This window comes from Macrobrachium rosenbergii, chromosome 36 (genome assembly GCF_040412425.1).
Source record: "Macrobrachium rosenbergii isolate ZJJX-2024 chromosome 36, ASM4041242v1, whole genome shotgun sequence".
Taxonomy (NCBI): domain Eukaryota; kingdom Metazoa; phylum Arthropoda; class Malacostraca; order Decapoda; family Palaemonidae; genus Macrobrachium; species Macrobrachium rosenbergii.
Genome location: NC_089776.1, coordinates 17773236 through 17794208, shown reverse-complemented (window position 1 = coordinate 17794208; position 20973 = coordinate 17773236). Strand labels below are relative to the sequence as shown.

General features: G+C 43.7%; 2 protein-coding genes across 3 annotated transcripts in view; one reads left to right on the top strand and one right to left on the bottom strand.

Moving 5' to 3' along the window:
- Pat1 (Protein interacting with APP tail-1) overlaps positions 1-20973 on the top strand; it is a 362655-nt gene that overhangs the window by 185032 nt on the left and 156650 nt on the right. The gene's annotated exons all lie outside the window — the stretch shown is intronic.
- The window catches only part of LOC136856677 (G patch domain-containing protein 1-like), an 84485-nt gene that overhangs the window by 61742 nt on the left and 1770 nt on the right, over positions 1-20973 (bottom strand). The window contains exons 2-3 of the mRNA XM_067134736.1: positions 7798-7867; positions 7145-7295 (exon numbers count right to left, since the gene is read on the bottom strand). Of these exons, the coding sequence (XP_066990837.1) occupies positions 7145-7295; positions 7798-7867 (221 nt within the window). The remainder of the gene's footprint in view (positions 1-7144; positions 7296-7797; positions 7868-20973) is intronic.

Genomic DNA, 20973 nt, shown 5'->3' with positions numbered 1-20973 from the left:
AGGGCCCTGGGGGTGAGTGAAACTATGCTTGAGAGAGAGAGCACTCAAGTCTGGAAAAACATTTTGGGAATAACAACCTTACCTGTAAAAAAAATCAAGCTGGTATGCAGCTAATTCTGGCTAATACCAAGCAATGGGTTTAGCATAAGCTTTACCTTGAACCCTGCCATTTACAGGGAGGGAGAAGGGAGACACTAAACTAATATAGGAGGCTTGAAATGTGATTATCTTTATTTGTTTCAACTCCAGCAGATACTCCAACCTAGATGCTGCCCCAAAGATGGAAGAAGGGAAAAAGGTGAGCCAAGTCACTCCACATTCATACCCCTAGACCTATACTAAGCTAAAGTACTTGGGTGAGATATTTTTCTGCCTTGTTAGAGCTTGGTAACTTCACAACTTGTTGAGCAGCTAACACAGGTCTCAAGGAAAATATATACAATGACCTGTCAGCAACATTCTCTGGTTAGTATGAGGTAAAGTTTGTCTGTCTACACGGGACACCCATCCTCATTACCTGATGTTCTGGAAAGTTCTTCCAAAACTTACGAGTGATCCCACACCCTCGATCTTGTGTGTTCTCACATGAGTAAGAAGACCAACATCTTCCTTCAAAGCACATAGAACAAGAGCACCTCGTCCAGGTCATCACCAACAGTCTCAAAGAGTGGGAATGAAGAAACTCAAATCTCTCATCAGGAGCTCACTAGTTCTGAGTTTCAGCAAAAACTCAGGAACAAAGGAATGTAAGACAGATCCCCATCCTTCTTAGTGTCAAACAAGATATGACAGGCCACATAACTCCTCCACAGGATTCACCAAGGCTAAAGCTCTTCCACAGTTTCCATAAAGGCTAAAGCTACAACAAAAACAGTCTTAAGGGTGAGATCTCAACCTGAAGCTTGTGCCAAAGGCTCAAAGGGTGTCCTCAGTAAGCTACAGAGGATGAGATACATCCCACACCAAAGGCCAAAGCTCCCGAGGTAGACAAGATTGGTCAAAACTTCTCAATAGAAAGGATAATTCCATCAAAACCGAGAGGTCAAGCCCTTTCAGTTTGAAAACCTGTGACAAGGTTGAGCAATAGCCTGCAGAGACTGAGAGGAACTTGTCTCAATCAAGGTGGATAAAAAAATGTCTGAACTGCTGAAGAGATGTTCCAAACACAGACACCCCTTCTACAACACTAATCATAGAAATTGGCCTATTTTCCTTGGTACAAGGTCACAAAGGCACAGCAAAGGTAGCTAGACATCTTCCGCACAGCCCAACAAGAAAAGCCTATCTCTTCCAGGATATGCTAGATCACCTTCAAGCATGAAGATGAAGGGAGTGCACTACCTGGTGATACCTCTGGATATGTGACTGACACAAAAGAGTGGGCCAAAGGGGATTCTCTCAGTGTCTTGACCAGAAGAGTCTGCAGAACTGAGTACCACTCAGCTTGAGGTCAATGAGGGGCCACCAGGTTCGTTCTAAGACAGGGAGTGATGAACTCTGTTGACCACTCCGTGGAATAAAACTGAAAGGCAGAAGTATGTAGATGTCTAGATTGTCCCTACCACTTGAACCTGACAATTTGAGCTGATCTGCCAGGACATTCCTTCTCCCACAAATGTACCTGGCTGTCAATAAAACAGCATGGAAACCTCCTACTCATGGACCTGCAATGCCAACTGACACAGGGCCAGAGACACCGTCCCTCACTTTTTGTTGATAAGTGCCACTATGGTTGTCTTCTAACTCATCAGCTCTATCGAGTTATCTAACTGCTCTTGAAATGTAGCAACACTAATCTCACTGCCTGAATCTCTACAATTTTGTTATGCAGACAAAGTGTATATATTCTTCGACCAAACTCCAGACCTGAACATGCCTTCCAGATGTGTGCCCTAACCCTCTTTTGATGCATTTGAAAACAAAAGCATGTTTGGAGGAGGTTCCACAACGCTCCTTAGGAGATTCCTTTTACTGCAAAGACCGACAGCACTGAACAGACACTCTGACTGGAAGAAGACCCCAAACCAGGAGAATCAGCAAACCTGGATACCACTCAACCCAAGAACAACGGGAAGTAGCCAGGGTCACCTTGAAACTATGGGAGATCATAACTGTTGATCATCCAAGAACACAGTTTTAATGGCAGTGAGTACAAACTTCCAGATTGTCCCAGGGATACTGGAATGCTACTTCTGCCACTACCTCAGGGATTGGAACAGAATAAAATACTGTTCAGCATGACCCTACATTATGTTGTTGCTTATCAACACTACCAAGTGACTACTGTAATGAAGGAAACTTCTTTTCAAGCAACCTCACCCGTTTTACCATAATAATGTAACAGAGAATAAAATTCATTTTAGTTATCTCTTAAATAGAAAGAACTATGGGTTTCATTCGCTCCTTCATCAATTGTCTCCTCCACTTCCCAGATGGTTAAGCCTAATTCTTCTCTCTGTTCAAAATGACTGCCTGAGGGCCTTAATTCTAGGCATGGCCTTCAAAAGGATGCCTTCCTCACTGGTGCCAGACAACAGGCAAGGGAGGAGCCAGAAAAGAAAAGTTGGTGCCACACTGCTCGAGAATGGTGACCTCTCCATGAGGCCTAGCTGAATGCCCATGTGTTCACTATAGAAAATGAGGTGGAGATTGACCTTTGCGCCACACCTACCTGGATGCTAAAGCATAATTCCCAAGGTAATAAATGGACCATGCAACAGCAGCTAAAAAGAGAAGCGCTCAGAACTCCACCAACGACAGATGTCCTTACCTTTGCCTGTCCCTTGTACCCTGCACTTGTTTGACCGCGAGGTTCAGACCGAGTGCACTTTAGTCTTGCATCCCTTAGTTCCCCCCTCCAGTGTCAGCGCCCCTATTGGACAAGGACATCATCATCTTGACAAAGATCGGCCCTGGCTGTAGAACCACTCTTGGCTCTATCCCATATGCAGTGGCCTTATGCCATCCCTGAATCTACCCCTCTGCAATGTTCCTGTTATGAAGACATCATCTGTGTAGAGTATTTCTCCTGTGTAGGATTCATTCATTTAGCAGGCCCTTATTATTACCTGCCCAGTAATTCGTCATTCTTCTGATCTGTGTTTATCATGTATATGTAATTAAGAGAATCCTTGAGTTTACGTAATCTTCCCTCACATGAAGAAGGCCCTCAGCCAGCATTGTTTCCCCTAATTTATTCATCTACAGACCTGCCTTAACCAGTCTTATTAGTCAAATTTCTTAGTAAAATACAGTAGATTTCTTGAGAATGTAAAGAACTTCCTGCGGTTATCCGTTGCCACCCAGAATCAAGTAAGTACTGTATCTAAGGCAAATACGTAGCACTACCAACTGTTACTGGAAAACTTGCAAGGACAGCTACACTTCCTACATTTCCAAAATGTTGACATGCAGATGAGGCATAAACTGCTGCCACACAACTCACAACTCTCAGGTGTGAATCATAGCCTTCCTTCAATGTATCCATGAACAACTGCATTTCAGGAGGGGAGTTCAGACAAAGTCTCATTAAGGGGTTCCTGTCATCTCGTCACCATGCTAGAACACACCTGTTGTTGGCTTAATGGCACGAGTTGAGAAGAGAGATCACAAGCTGTCCAATGATGCTGCAGCCATCACTTATGCAAGAGCAGGGGGATCTGCCCATGTGAAAGAAGTTCTCATTGATGACAGACAGCAGAGGACAACCTGCCAAAGCCAAGCTGGTTGTTCCTGCACGCACAGAAACCAGTACAGTAATACCCTGAACTCGAACGAATTCACACACGCGAACTTTTCACTGGAACTACCTAATTGTCATACACAAGTTTTTCACAGACACACATGAACATTTGAGAATACTGAGAAACTCTGCAAAAGTGTTTATGTTCAATTTTGTATGTAATTTATTATAAGTTTTCAAGCTTTTATGCATAAATTAAATAACATTAAATAATGAAAGTAATAATCTCTCTCTCTCTCTCTCTCTCTCTCTCTCTCTCTCTCTCTCTCTCTCTCTCTCTCTCTCTCTCTCTCTCTCTCTCTCAAGTCTCCGACCGGATGATGATGAGTTAGAAGAATTTATTTCTGGTGATAGAAATTCATTTCTCACTATAATGTGGTGCAGATTCCACAATAAACTGTAGGTCCCGTTGCTAAGTAACCAATTGGTTCTTAGCCACATAAAATAAGTCTAATCCTTCGGGCCAGCCCTAGGAGAGCTGTTAATCAGCTCAGTGGTCTGGTAAAACTAAGGTATACTTAACCTAACTTCTGTCTTACTGAGATGAGAGAATTTTTATTTTATGGTACATGTGTTTATTTGTTTTGTATGATAAATTTTTTACCTAATAATAAGTACTAATTTTCAAATATTAATAAGATTAATACGATTAAATAATAATAATAATAATAATAATAATAATAATAATAATAATAGGATCAATAAGATTAAATAATAATATAATAATAATATATAATAATATAATAATAATAATATAACTGTAATTACAAAATTTGTATGTGATATGCATTTTAAACAAACAAATATCTTTAACTCATCTTTTGTATGAAGCTCAAAGGCAAAGCTGTCAGACAAGTCGATTTAACATGACAAGAAGGGGGAGTGTTACTGATTAGTGAGTCAAAGGTTTCTTAAGTCTCTCTCTCTCTCTCTCTCTCTCTCTCTCTCTCTGTCCGTAATAATTCATAAAAATTTCACTCTCTAAGTAAGGACTCTCTCTCTCTCTCTCTCTCTCTCTCTCTCTGTGTAATAATTCATAAAAAATTCACTCTCTTGAATAAGGATAACTGTTGTCTCTCTCTCTCTGTAATAATCTCTCATCTCTCTCTCTTCTCTCTCTTGAATAAAGATAACTGTTATCTCTGTCTCTCTCTCTCTCTCTCTCTCTCTCTCTCTCTCTCTTCTCTCTCTCTCCTCTCATTTGTAGTTAGTGCAACCTCATTACTGTTTCTCTGTATGTCTTTAACTGTACAGTAGATAATTTTAAATTGATCTTATTTTACCTGTACCATTTACAAACTGTAAATGTGGCATTCTGAAACACAGACATAGAAGATTTCAGAACAAAGAGATGAGACAAAATAAAGAAGTTTTTAAAAACAAGGTTGAGAAGACTTCTAAAAATAGATCGGTGGAATGGACAGAGAGAGAGAAATAGGATACTAACCTTCACACTCCTATATTTTTATGTCAACCATTTATTTCTTTTTTTAAGGGTAATGTATTAAGCTAACTTTTAAATGAAATTACAGTAACTTTAATTTCATTTAAAAATTTAGTTTAAAACTGAATTTCCATCTTTTGATATCTAACATAAGAATAACCTCTCTCTCTCTCTCTCTCTCTCTCTCACATTATTCTCTGTCTCCGTAATAATTCATAATAATTTAACTTGATATTTCAAGTACGGACAATCTCTCTCTCTCTCTCTCCAATAATTGATAAATAATATCACTCTTTTAAGCAAGGACAATCCCTCTCTCTCTCTCTCTCTCTCTCTCTCTCTCTCATTCATAGTTAGCGTTCACACATTTTTACAACTTATTTATTTCTCTGTATGTCTTTACCTGTACAGTAGATAGTTTAAATTGATCTAACTTTACCTGTACCATCTACGAAGTGTAAATGCGCTAGTGTGGCAAATACATTCTAAAACATAGACACATAATAACTGAGAGTTGTATCAGTCAAAATAAAAAACACTGTTTGTTCATGAAAAAGCATTTCAGAACAAAAGAAAGAGATGCAAAATAAAGTTATTATAAAGGGGTTGAGAAGACTTCTATAAATAGATCGGTTGGAAGGGGAGAGAGACAGAAATTCTCTTCCAACTCTTTATTTTTATGTCAACCATTTATTTCCTTTTTAAGGGTAATATATTAAGCTAACTTTTACATGAAATTACAGTACAGTAACTTTAATTTAATTTAAAAGTTAGCTTAATAATTTGGGAGCATGATTAGGGTCATATTTATTGTTTAAACTTTAGAAATAAGCATTTATTAGCATTTTTAGAGACCGTGCCAAACTTACGCAAAAATTCGCCTTGCAGAGGGGTTCTGGAACCTAACCTCACGTAAGTTCGGGGTATGACTGTACTAATAATTAATGTGCTACTGTATACTACAGAAGGCAGTCTCTGGTTATCGGCGGGGGTTCCCTTCCAACAATGTGATGATAAGGAAAATCATCAATAAGCAATAATTGTCGATTTTTGGTGCTTATCAGTGCCGATAATCAGAGACTGGCACCTCTGTTAGGTATGTATCGGCGGCAATAAGCAGAAACCAGCCCCGAAAATCACAGATTTTTGTCGGTAGAAAAGCGTTGTAAAACCAGATAGCCGATAACCGGGGGCTGCCTGTACTTAATTTCCCATGTTGTCCTTAGTCCCTACAGATAATAAAGCATTACAGATAACGGAAAGTTTTCTGTAATAATGGTTTAAATCTAAACTACAAGAAATAACTTATCCTTATCTATGGTAGACAATGATGAAATCCTCCACCTTTGGATCCTCTAAATCTTCTACGTTTCTATTACTGGCTCACCAAACTTAAGAACAGAGCTATTTCACATGGCTCCTGGGGCTAAACTTTAAATGGTTACCTTGATAGACCATTTGGCAGTTATGGTCTAAAACAAATAACAATACAGCACTATTATTTGATAATTCACTTTTCATTGCACAGGTTCTTACCCCTTTCACTGCCCTGCATTTTGAGTTATGCTACGTTTTTATCATTAAACAGAACTTGAAGCTATAGTCCGTAAAAACTACTTCAATACACATGCAACATTGGGTCACACTTTATGCTATCATATTCCAATACTAAACATCATACATACAAAAACCAACCTCAACATTTTGTCTCATACAAAAACCAATCTGTACATTCTGTCTCATACGAACACCAACCTGTACATTCTGTCTAGTTTTTCCAAATATATACTATGCATAACAATACCAAGCTTGAAACAGAATCATACTAAATATCTTTAGACTTTACTTTATAAATGTGAAGATTCAAGTATCTAAGTTTTTTCCGACCTAAAAGTATTTTCTCTTCATATGAACATGAGAACAGCTAAAAATCAAGGTATATGTAAGAAATAAGATACCTCATCATCCATGAAATCTCGAGGCTTCAACTGTTTTGATTCAGCGCGCTGACTCCTGGAGGATACAAATGTTGAGGGAGTCCATCCTTCTTTTGTTCCAACTGAGTTAAAGTACCCAGCTGAAAACCCACCAGTAAAAGCACCATGGAACCTGAATCATTGGAAAGAAAGTTTAAGTTAAAAATTTCCCAAATGTCTTCCAACTGTATTCAGTATTATAATACAGTGATCACAGTAACCTTATCTCCTTTACCCATTTAGCAATGATACAACTTATAATCACTTGGAATCTCAACATATTTCAAAATTTCTAAAGAACTTGTTAGAATTATACTGTATAGTATTACAAAACCTTATGAAAGAGCAAAAGCCTTTCAAAATATCTTAACATATAGTAGTCAACAAACCACTGAATTATATAGTACTGTACACCTTTCAATATCTGCCAAAGGATGAAGCATGACAACCCAAACTGAAATTATGGAATTGGTAACGCAAGACTTCAAAAACACCAGCGGAATCTAGTATTTTCACTTCTTCTTTAGGGTACACTCAATGGCTGGTTCTGAACAAGTGATATAATGTATATGATATTTTAAATGAATTTTAACATTAGTAATCATAACATCTACATTAAATGTAAAACTACTAACCTCCTTCTTCCTTGACTATCGCAAACAACCTGATCTTCAATTCGTGGAGCTTTTGTCTGTCGAACATCATCTGAAATTCAACAACCAGTTATAACTATTTGTCAACATCTACAATGGAATAATCAACTGATAAATTTTTTGCTAATATGCATTTTATCAATCTATACTGGATTTTGAATACCATACCTTTAAACTGCAAGATGAGATACTTACAGTATTCATGTAATTTCAGGGATTACTAACATAAAACAATAAGCATATGTTAAAAAATGTTTCCAAACTGCAAGATGTGATATCTAAGTTATTTATGTAATCTCAGTGATAACTATACACAAACCAATAAGCATGCTTTAAAACATTTTCTCTACCTCTTGAATCAAACATAAGATGCAAAAGATTTACTGTACAAGTTACCCAGGTGTTGAACCCTTACTCACTACTTACTCACTATTAGCTAACAAATTACTCCTCTGATATACTCTGGTTGTCTAAATCAGCAGATCATATTTAAAAGGTTGTATTTTTCCAAGGTACACCAAACCGTAGCTTTCTACACAGATGTAGTTCTTCATTGGAGAGGTGGGTAGAGCTCTCAGCTAGCACACTGTTGGCCCAGCATTTGACTCTCTGACCAGCCAATGAAGAATTAGAGGAATTTATTTCTGGTGATACAAATTCATTTCTCGTCACAATGTGGTTCGGATTCTAGGTAACCAGTTGGTTCTTAGCCACGTAAAATAAATCTAATCCTTCGGGCCAGCCCTAGGAGAGTTGTTAATCAGCTCAGTGGTCTGGTTAAACTAAGGTATACTTAACTTTTTTTTCTACATAGATGTATAGTTCGATCCAATCTAGAAAAAGTTGTTGAACCTTGGTATTAAGGTGGTTAATTGGTGGTAGGTGGATGAGGAAGGGACATCCACCCTCCTTTGGCATTGGGGACTGTGTGGGATGGTGGATAAATTCAAACTGATTTAAAAATTTGTGATTTTATGGAGGAAACCCACTTTTTAGGTGGAAAGATAGTTTCTCAACTTACTGGCAAGTTGAATCTCCACCCTGATATGTCACCTTTCTTGCCAAAATGACATTTTTATAATAAAGTTTATATATACTTACCAAGTAATTACATCATTATTAGTTCCTACTTTTCATGGAGGCCTAGGTTTTAAAATTTCACACTAGCGCTCATACTGTTTTAGTGTAGGTAACAGGCACAAGCTCTTCCAGGTACAACAGATGATCAAGGACCACATGTCAAACCTGAGCTAGTTGTTCCTGCTCGGCCAGGAATTGTACCATAACCTCTGTGAACTTGCTCACATGAGAGTCTATTGGGAAGGTTTTCACTGACTGCCAAATCTATGGGCATGCCCAGATACTTTGTCTGCTGCTTGGAATGAGATCCATTTTCTCCCAATTTACCATGACCTCCAACTCAAGGTGAAAGGAGAGACGGTGGTCTCTTACCTATGAAGACAACAGGACCAACCAATCATCCAGGTAACACAGCACGTGTATGTCCCTCGAGAGGACCAAAACCAAAACCAAATGCAAGGTGAAAACCTAGGTCAACATTGTAGGGCCATTGCTAGTCCAAAGCACAGAACTTTGAACTGGTATACAGTCAGTCCCTCTGCACACAAAGCAGAGGAACTGCTGAGAGGCCAGATAGCTGGGTACTTGATTCATAATTACTTGGTATGTGTATATAAAACTTTATTTTATCATAAAAATGATATTTTAATGATAAAATAAAGTTTGTTCATACTTACCTGGCAGATATATATATAGCTGTATTCTCTGATAGTCCGACAGAATTTCAAAACTTACGACACACGCAGTGGGAGATCAGGTGGTTAGTACCCATTCCCGCTGCTGGGAGGCGGGTATCAGGAACCATTCCCATTTTCTATTCAGATTTTCTAGTGCCACTGTCTCCTGAGGGGAGGTGGGTGGGCACTATGAATATATATATCTGCCAGGTAAGTATGAACAAACTTTATTTTATCATTAAAATATCATTTTGTTCATGAGACTTACCTGTCCGATATATATATAGCTGAATACCACCATTGGAGGTGGGTACAGACAGAATAGGATTTAGGAAAAACATAATACATGTAGGTGATTGTCACCTTGGTTCCTTACCTGTTAGCATAGCTGACTTCGTGATTACTGTCACCCAAGTCGCTTCTGCTTTACTAGAGTCTCCAGCAAGATAGTGACCTGTATAGCTGGTGAGTTCTAGATGATCTGTCAACGGGGCGTGACCACAATGTGACTAGACCATATTGACCATACAATGAGGGCAAACGAGTAAAAACAACCACCTGACCAAGCCTAACTAAGTTAGGATAGCAAAACTAAACCTAAAGAGTGGGAAGTCTGCCTCTGGCAGTCGACCCAACAAAAATAAACCAACAAAAAACACACTAACCATTTTCTATAGGATAGGATGTGTGTCACTCCCTGCCCCCAGGATTGTATGATGCAACAATGTATGGTCCTAGCGAGCAGCAGTTCTCGTATGCTCGCCTTAACATCTCTCAGGTAGTGTGAGGCAAACACAGAGTTGCTTACGCCAAAATGTGGCACTGAGAATGTTACTGAGTGTCATATTCTTCTGAAAAGCCACTGAAGTTGCAACCGCCCTCACCTCGTGAGCATTCACTTTCAACAAGTTTAAAATCAGTGTCTTGACAGCATAAATGGGCTTCTCTAATCGTGTTCCTCAGGAAGAATGCCAGTGCATTCTTCGACATAGGTAAGTCCGGTCTCTTCACAGAACACCATAGATTATCCGAGGGGCCTCGACTTTCCTTCGTTTTGTAAAGTAGACTTGAGAGCCCTGACAGGGCACAGGACTCTCTCTGGCTCTTGACCCAGAATCTCAGCCATACCTTTAATTTCAAAGCTCTTGGGCCAAGGGTTAGACGGGTTCTCGTTTTTTGCTAAAAAAGTAGGACAAAGTACAAACTGCATTATGCCCTTTAAGCCTATATGCTTACTGAAGGCTTGAAGTTCGCTAACCCTCTTCGCAGTCGCTAGAGCGGTTAGGAAAATAGCCTTTCTAGTAATGTTCCTCAATGAGATGCAGAATGGAGAGGCTCAAAGGACTGGACATCAGGAACCGTAACACCACATCTAAGTTCCAAGAGGGAGTCCTTTGCTGAGGCACCTTTGTGGTTTCGAATGACTTTAATAGATCGTGAAGGTCTTTGTTGTTAGTCAGGTCCAGGTTTCTATGCCTAAAAACAGCTGATAGCATACTCCTATATCCCTTGATAGTCGGGACTGCTAGTTTGACTTCACTCCTCAGAAACAAGAGGAAGTCGGATATCTAACTCACAGAGGTCGTGGGAAGAGGAAATGCCCTTCTTCCTACACCATCTCCTGAACAAGGTCCACTTCGATTGGTACAAATTACTGAAGAGAATCTTCTGGCTCTGGCAATAGCTCTGCCACTGATCTTGAAAAACCTCTCGCTCTGGCCAGCTTCTCGATAGTCTGAATGCAGTCAGACTCAGAGCGGGAGGTTTTTGTGGTACCTCTCGAAGTGGGGCTGTCTGAGCAGATCGACTCTCATGGGCAGTGTTCTTGGGAAGTCCACCAGGAAGGACAAGACCTCTGTGAACCACTCCCCTCGAAGGCCAAAATGGGCGATCAAACGTCATCCTCGCCCCTTCCGAGGCTACGCAAACTTCCTGATGACTTCTCCCGAGGATTTTGAACGGGGAAAGGCATAAACATCCATCCCCATCCAATCCCAGAGAAGAGCATCTACTGAAATGCTCCTGGATCGAGTACAGGGGAGCAGTAAAGAGGAAGCCTCTTGTTCTTGGAAGTCGTGAAGAGATCCACCAAGGGACGTCCCCATAGCCTCCACAGTCCCTGACAAACCTCTTGGTGCAGGGTCCATTCGGTCGGCAGCAGTTGTTGTTGCCGACTTAGAAGATCCGCACGGACGTTCTCCACACCTGCAACAAACCTCGTGAGGATCGTAATATTCTGGGCCTGTGCCCACAGCAGGATGTCCTTTGCTAAGGCGAACAGGGACCGAGTGAGTTCCTCTGTTTCTTTAGGTATGCCAGGGCCGTGGTGTTGTCCGAGTTGATCTGGACTACTCGGTTTGTGACTCGTCCCTCGAAGAAAAGTAGAGAGCCATCTGAATCGCCCCCAATTCTTTGAGATTGATGTGCCAGGACACCTGTTCCCCTCTCCAGGTGCCCGACACTTCTTCTTCCCCTAGTGTTGCTCCCCATCCCGATGTGGACGCGTCGGAAAACAACACTAGGTCGGGGTTCTGAAGGTTGAGAGAAAACCCCTTCTGCCAACTTTGAGGGATCGAGCCACCACCTCAGGTGATCCTTCACCTTTGGAAGAAATCTTCAGATTCCTCTTCCAGATCCTCCTTGTTTGCCAGTTCTCTGCAAGAAAGAACTGAAGTGGTCTGAGATGCAGTCTCCCCAGGGAAACAAACTTCTCCAGCGATGAAATGGTCCCCAGCAGACTCATCCATTCCCTCACCGAGCATGTTTCTTTCCCCAGGAAGGCTGAAACTTTGTCTAAGCACTGTTGCTGTCTTTTTTGGGACGGAAAAGCTCGAAAAGCCACTGAATCCATCTGAATCCCCAGATAAACGATGGACTGAGAGGGGGTCAGATGGGACTTTTCGAAATTCACCAGAAGTCCTAGGGACTTTCGTCAAATCAACGTCGTGTGAAGGTCCTCCAGACATCTCGACATCGACGAGGTTTTCGAGATGAGCCAGTCGTCCAAATAAAGCGAGACTCTTATCCCTGCAGGTGAAGCCATCTCGCCACATTCCTCATTAACACCGTGAAGACCATAGGGGCTGTGTTTGGCCCGAAGCAAAGAGAGCCCTGAATTGATATACCTGTCCCCCAGGACAAACCTCAGATACTTCCTTGATAGAGGATGTATAGGGACGTGAAAGTAGGCGTCCTGGAGATCCAAAGAAACCATCCAATCGTCTGGTCTTAAGGGCTCCTATAACCGACTGGGACGACTCCATTTTGAACTTTTCTTTCACGACAAATGGTTCAACCTGCTGACGTCCAGGACTGGTCTCCATCCTCCTGACTGTTTTGGGACCAGGAACAAACTGTTGTAAAAGCCCGGGGATTGTAAATCTGAGACCTGTTCCACAGCTCTCTTCTCGAGCATCTGCTCGAGCAGGTCAGAATCTGCTGCTTCTCCTGCTGATAGGAGGGCGACAGATCTCTGGGCTTCGTGACAACGGAGGTAAGACAGGAATGGGATCTTGTATCCTTTCTCGATGACTTGGAGGGACCAGTTGTCCGCCCCTCTCTCTCTCCAGGCTCTTGCAAAAGAAAGAAGCCTGGCTCCAACAGGTGTCTGGAGGTGAACAGAGTCACTTCTTGCCCCTAGGTTTGGAAGGGGCTCTACCTCTGGAGAGACCTCTTCCTCGAGAGAGCGATCTCAAGAAGCTCCCCACGAAAGGGCTTTGTATCTTGGAAGCCTGCCCAAGGGAAGAAGTCGAAGGGACTGCTGGACGTCTAGAAGACTGGGCCAGGAGGTCTTGAGTAGTCTTCTCTTGCAAAGTGGTGGCAGTATCCTTAACAAGGACTGGGAAAAGATGGCTAGACAGGGGTGAACAACAACTCTGCCCTCTGTGAAGGAGAGACCGACTTCAAAACACGGCGGTGAAGTTGCAGTATAAGGCTCTCTTCTTTAAAAACCCCGTGCAGAAGTGGGCAGCCAGCTCTTTGGAGCCATCCCTGACAGCCTTGTCCATGCAAGCTAGGACGCTGAATAAGTCTCCCAGACTAATGGAGTCAGGGCTTGAGCCTGCAAGTCCAGGACTCCCAGACACCAGTCCAGAAAGTTGAAAACTTCCATTGTTCTGAAGAGACCTTTCAGATGGTGATCAGTTTCAGACAACGTCCAGGACACCTTTCGCTGAAAAGGAGAGACCTCCTGGGGAGCGTCCACAAGGCTGGAAGAAGTCCCCTTGGGAAGAGGAAGGAACTCTCCACCAAAATCCTCTCCCGTCTCATACCAAATCCTGCTTTCCCCACGGACAATCTTGAGGGAGGCAGGGCGAAAGAAGTCTTGTACTGAGCCTTCCTGGAGTCCATCCACTCCTGAACTTTCTTAAAGGCCCTCTTCATAGAGAGAGAGACGTCTTCATCTTCACAAAACCTGAAGTCTTCTGTGACTTTGATGAGGTTAACTGCAAAGGAGGAGGGCGAAGGTTGAGCAGAGGGTTGAAACTTGTCCCAAAAAACAAGTCCTTCAGCAAACATGTCAAGACCTGGTAATCGGAAGAAGCTGATGAAGTCAGGGGACTGTTCCTCAACTGCAGGTTCGATCCTTGACAGCTCCCCTTCTTCAACGGAGCAACCAAAAGATTGGAGAAACTCCGGGAGGTCTAAGCCTTGCAGTCCAACTGCTTGGTAAAAGAAGGACTTCTCTTGGAAGAAGTCCGAGAGAAGAACCATCACGAGCGAAAATGGAAGCAAGAAGCGTCTTGAAGCGTCTGGCGTCCTGTCGTCAAGCTGCGGCCCTGGCGTCGAGGCGAGCAGCAAGGAGCGTCTTGCCGAGCAGCATGAGGAGGCGTCATGCTTAGCAGCATGAAGTGTCATGGCGAGAAAAAGCAGTCAGCGCCAGAAGGTGGGCGTCAAGCCTAGCAGCATGGAAAGCGTCAGCAAGAGGGAATTAGCGATCCCTGCTGAGACCAGAGTCAAGCGCTGAGCCAAAGGACTTCTAGAGGCGAAGATCCGATGAGGAAGCCACTAAGACGAAGAGAAGGAGAGAGGGGGCGGTTTGGACCTCTTGATCGGAAGTCGGGTGAAATCCTTCCGGCTTAACAGGCAGATCTGTCTCCTTCTGGGCCATTAACAAAGCCAACTGCCGCTGCAAACCTGGCAAAAGCTTCCGGTTGGGAGAAGTCTCCTTCTCAGGAGAAGGGCTGATTCTGTGAGAACGAGGGGCGAGGGGCGATTCTTCCTTCTCACAGGAAGAAGCAACAGCTCTCTCCCTGGAGCGACCGGGCGCTCAAAAGTGTCATCGTCGATGAACACCTGGTCCTCTTCTGCGGCGGGAGGCGTCAAAACTCTCTGGGAGAAGAGCAAAGCGCCACGAGAAGAGGACGTGAAGCGTCCCCTTCTCTAAAGCTTCTCTTCAAAGGTCGAGAGACCAACCGAGAGCTCCACCCTGACGCGGGGAGGAAGATGTCGGAGAGACAAGAAGCAATCTTCAGGATTCGTGCCGTGCACAATCCCTGGCAGCCTGGGTAGCGTCATCAGGACCTGCCGAAGGGACGCCAGATCGGTGGGGGCCCGCGTAACCCTCTTGCGGCTTTCGACTTGCCCCTCCCTGAGTCCTGGGAGTCCGGCAGAGGTCCAGGCCTAGAGGCATTATAGGGCCGATCTGACGCCCCCTCCACAGCACTAGGGCACAAACACTATCACTGCACTTCACAGCACTTTGAAGAGCAGCATTTTAGGTTCCAGGTTACGAATGGAAGACATAATAACAGACAGGGCATCTCCTTCTGCAGACACAACCTCAGGGGGTTAGGAATAGCTACGTTTACTACTGGGAGGGTTAACAGGTGAAAAAACACTACCCTGACTCCACTCACAGATACACTCCTGGAGGAAGACCTCCTGATCCTATCACGCTCTAACTTCCTCACATAGGAATCATAAGTCCTCCAACTAGCATCAGGCAAAGACTCACACTCCTTGCATCGATCATTAAACAAACAAACAACCCCCTACACCTCGAGCATACAGTGTGAGGATCTACCGAAACTTTTCGGTAGCCTCACCTTACAGTCTTCACACAGCAAACTCTATAACTAGCAGAACTAGATTCAGACATCTTAATTCAAGCAAAAAACAAAAGCAAAATCAAAACAGTCCACAAAAGCGTATGCCTAGCCACAAGTCCAAGTCAAAAAACCAAAAGTCAAACAAATACTCAAGTGACAACCAGTTTACGAAATCCAAAGACGGAGGTACTGAAAACAGGTGTTGACAGTCCAGCGACAGAGAAAATCTGAATAGAAAATGGGAATGGTTCCTGATACCGCCTCCCAGCGGCAGGAATGGGTACTAACCACCTGATCTCCCCACTGCGTGTGTCGTAAGTTTTGAAATTCTGTCGGACTATCAGAGAATACAGCTATATATATATCTGACAGGTAAGTCTCATGAACAAAATGTCATTTTTATGTATGTAACTTGCTGAATCCCAAACTGGTACAGAGATGGGAGTTATGGATTAACTACTGCAAAACATAATGGATGATAATGAGTCGGAGGATAGCAAAATAAGCATTGGTACAATGCTTGTCGTTCCTTACCTGGTGAGAGAGCTGCTGCAGGTAGATACTGCCTCTGGTCGGCGCTCATCTTAACCATGAAGAATGTGGCGAGTTGGCCAGACGCACCTCTACATCAGTGGGTACTTTGCAGCAAGAGATGAACCCGGTGACTAACAAAGTATACAAGAAGCCAGTTGCCCATGCCCGGGGCACATACTGACCAACCAAATGACCAGAATCAATGAACACCACCCCACCATTAAAACTAAGACTGGTGGGTCTCCAGGTACACAGTACCCCCAGGCTCCCCTCATGACTCAACACCCAAGTTCAAGGTGAAGAAAAAAGGAAGGAAGAAAGGATCCCTATGCTTCCTCCCCCAACACCATGCCAGCCAAGGATAACGGCCCTAAAGTACTACAGTTTTCAAAAGTAGTTTCCACATCACGGAGATAATGGGTTGCGAAGATAGACTTGCACCTCCTGTAAGTCGCTTGAAGAGTTGATGATAGAGACAGGTTGTGCCTGAATGCTAAAGACGTGGAGACAGCTCTGATCTCATGAGCTTTAGCTTTGATGGATGTTAAAGCCTCTTCTCCAACCTGAGAATTGGCCTCAGAGATCAGATCCTTTAAGAAGAAAGACAAGCCATTCTTTGATAGGGCATGAGACGGATTCCTAACCGAGCACCACAAATTACTTGTAGGACCTCGAATCTTTTCCGTTCTGTGCAAGTAGTACCTCAGTGCTCTCACTGGGCACAGATCTCTCTCCTCCTCATCTGGGCCTAGTATTTCCATCAGGCTTTTAATAGTGAAGGAACAAGGCCAGGGCTTGGTTGGGTCTTCATTCTTTGCTAAAAAGCCCACGGTGAAGGAACATATGGCATCACCTTGGGAAAATCCCACTCTCTTGTCAGGAGCATGCACTTCACTGACCCTTTTGGCAGTCGCTAATGTCACAAGAAAGAGGGTCTTCCTGGTAATATCTCGTAACGAAGCAGAACGAAGATGCTTGAAGCAGGATCCATAGAGCCACTTCAAAACTACGTCCAGATTTGGAGGTATTGAAGGATTTTATGAGATCGGACAGGTCTTGATTAGCAGAGAGATCCATACTTCTGTGCTGAAACACTGAACTCAGCAGAGCCCTGTATCCTCTGTTCGTAGAGGAGGACAGGCCCCTAGATGTCCTCAAGTACAGGAGAAATTCTGCAATGTCTGTTACAGATGTCTTAGAAGATGGATGTCATGACAGAATAACTTGTTTCCATCTTGAATTTTGTCTTTTCAACAAAAAATTCAAGGTGCTTACATCCAGTACTGGCCTCCAACCACCCCCCCCCACCCCCAACCTCCGATGCCTTGGGGACTACGAAGAAACAATTGTAAAAACCGTCCAACTGGATTTCTTCAACTTTCTCGATGGCTGTCTTCATGGGAGAGGGCCTAATACTTCTCAGATCCTACCAAGAAGGCGGTCGACGTGATAGGTGTGTTGACTGACGGGGGCTTCTCCCTGAATGGGATGGAGTAGCCCTGTTTCAGCACTGACACAATCCACTCCTGTGCTCCTCTTGTGCTCTGCCTCTCCCAGTAATGGAGGAGCCTGGCTCCTACTGGCGCATGGAGGAAAGGATCCTCACTTCTGAGCAGCAGGCTTGGAAGAGGGCTTCTTAAAAGGTCAGGACAAAAAGTGCAGCTTCGTCCTAGGCCTAGACTGGGCTCTGGGTCTGCCACCTTGAAAAGGCAGAAGCTGAAGTGGAGAATGGGTCCTGGTACTTGTCGATGGAGACTCCCTGGGATGTCTAGACGAGCGAGCTAAAAGGTCCTGTGTACTTTTCTTCTGAAGTTCCAAAGAAACTGAGGGAAATGCTGGCGATCGAGAGGAAAATACAATAGGGCTGACTTCTGAGAAGCTTTGACACTCTTTGTAGTAAACGAGCACCAGAGCTCTCCTTCAAAACTCCCATTGCATAGAGAGAGGCTAACTCTTGAGAGCCATCTCTGATGGCCCTATCTGTGCACAACAGGACATTCAGCCAATCCAATGCGACTTCCTCAGCGAGTGAAGAGCAATACTAAATCTTGCGGGCTAAAGCCCCCACCGACCAGTCTAAAAAGCTTAAAACTTCAAAAATCCTGAACAAGTTCTTCAAAAGGTGGTCGAGTTCTGTAGGGGAGAACATCACCTTAGCGGAGGGCGAAGGCTGACCTCCTAGACAAGTCAGTAAGTCCTGAGAAGCACCCTGGGAGGAGGCAGCCACTCCCAGTGAGGGAGCTTCTCCGATCCCGTACGAAGAATTCCTCCATCGCACAAGATGAGGAGAAGGACAGCTGAAGGAAAACTTCCCCTGCTCTCTCTTCTCCAAGAGCCAGCCGTGCAGATCACTGAGAGCTTTCCTAGCTGAAGATGAAAGCACCATCTTCGGTAACTTGGAGGAGTCAGAAGGCTTGTCACTGATGAAAAATGTCGAAGCTGGGGAGGTCAGGGCTGGAGGCGAGAAGAATCCCAGAAAGTTCTGCAGGAAGTATATCAATAAAGCTGCATACTATGTCAGAGGGGAGACCTGATCTACTTCACCAACTCTACCTTCATCCTCTGACGAAACGGGGAATAGAAGCAAATCTTGAGGGGCCTGGGCTGAAGAGAAGGCTCTCTCTTGAGCAAATTTAAGATGTCCACCAGCTGACGCTGAGTGGGAGCTAGTGATGGGTCTGTTGTGTCTGCAGAAGGCGTCTGTGATGGATTCTTGGGCACTGAAAGGCACTCAGATACTGAAGGGCCTCGGGAACTGAAGGGCACTTGTGAGATGATGGGCACTCAGGTGTAACGGGAGAAATGGGTGCTAATGGGCGCTCGGGCACTAACGGGTGGTAATGGGCACTTGGGAACTACTGAGCGTCCGGGCTTTGCTGGGAGATCAGTTGCTCTTGGGAGCTCAGGCGCTACTGGGCGCTTGTGAGATGACGAGAAGCATCTTGGGTCAGATGATTGCTTGACCTCACGCACAGCATGCACTGGAGTAAAGTGTTCTGGGGAATCCCAGAAACTTCAACAAGGCTGCTGCAGGGGCTCCCTAAATTTCTTGTGAGGCACTGGAGGGAAGTGGACCGTGTCCGCCACAGGCCTTTTCAGTGGCTGCAATTCATCACTGAAGCACTGGCAGCACCTATTCTCGGGACTGGAAGCCTCAGAACTTGAGGACAGCCTACTCATTTCTGTTTGGATGCCTTGCCAACAGCTGTCCTTTGCTGCGACCTGGGAAGTTGCAACAGGTCCGACTGAGGCGATGACTGCCCTTGGGCAGACCCCACCGAGCTCCTTTAGGCCTCCGGTAAGACTGCTCCCAGGTGTAGGGGAGTATACCAGTGACCTTTGCCTAGGAGCATCAGCGTGACAAGCAGCCACCACCTCCACTGACATTCCACTGACATTTCACTAACACTAGCACTTTTTTCCACTTTGTCCATAAGGACATGCACTGAAGCACCCAACTGGGTCATAGTATCCACAATTAACCCCATTTTGACATCAAAATTATGTATGAGTTTCAAATCAAGGCTGGCAAGAGGATCAAGTTCGGAAGCAAGGGAGCCGGGTAAAGGAGTAGGCTAAATAGTCAGAGAACAGCGGGAACAGGTAAAGGTAAAGCTGGAATATCATCATCAGGAGAACTAACAACAGTCTTGCTACCTACTGTCTGTTTTTTGGCTCTAGCAGCTGCCTTACATTTCCTGTCTATGTCTCATTTTTGTTAAAGAGACCCTAAAACCTTCCATTTTCTAGCATCCCACTCTGAACATTCGTCACATGTTTGATCAACTGAACACTCTTGTCCCCTACATTCTACGCACATAGAGTGAGAGTCATATTTCTCTTTAGTGAGCCTAGTATTGCAGCCTTTGCTGCAATAGCGTAGGCTAATCGCACTAGACTCAGACATACTAGGCTAAGTCTAAGAAGTCAACAATCGAGTTATAACGTAAGTCAAACTGAAGAAAAAGCATCCTAAACTGAAAAATTAACAGTCTTCCTAAGAGAGAACCTGACGTAAATACAAAAGCTGTAGGCTACCAGTACTTAACCCAAAGAAGAACCTCAAAAGGAAAAGTGATGAAAGCCAAAATTTAAGCTGACTGCTCACAACTGAACCACTGTCAGAGCTGGCAGAAAAACAACAAATCATGCTGTTGAGTGAGTGGGTCACCTACACCGACACTAGCGCTACCACGAATTTCAAAGTTTTTAAGCTGCCGTTGAGTGAAACAATAAGCAATGTAATTACTTGGTAAGTTACATATATAAAAACAGCAACTTAACATGCACTCTCTTGTCAGGAAAGAGGATAAAAATCTTGAAGTTCATCACCACTAAACTTGAGAAAGAAGGTTGTCCTATGGCCAAAACCGCAACAAGTTTGCCAGAACAACCAATACCCAAAAACATCCAGTATACCTCTCACGAAAGATTGCAGGTTAACACCAACATAACTCTTCATTAGACCTTGGGGGAAGCTGAATGAAAGTCTTAAATAAAAGACCTTCCTCCCAGTTAGTAAAGCTGAGATATTTCCAAGACAACAAATATATGTGTCTATTTGAAAAATACCCATCCTTTTAGTCCCCTCGCAAAGAGAAGTCGCTCTTCCTCGACTTCTAGCGCCAATCTTCAGCATCGCACACACCCCACTATGGTTGAGGTCCTATTGCGAGTCAAGAGTAAAGCAAAGAAATGGGCAGGAAAAGAGTACCTCAGGATGTGTATGAAGTTAATAACTCTTCGGATTTTCATACCTTCTTTGACTCGGTAGAATAAGTTAATAACTCTACGGATTTTTAAGCCCTTCTTTGGCT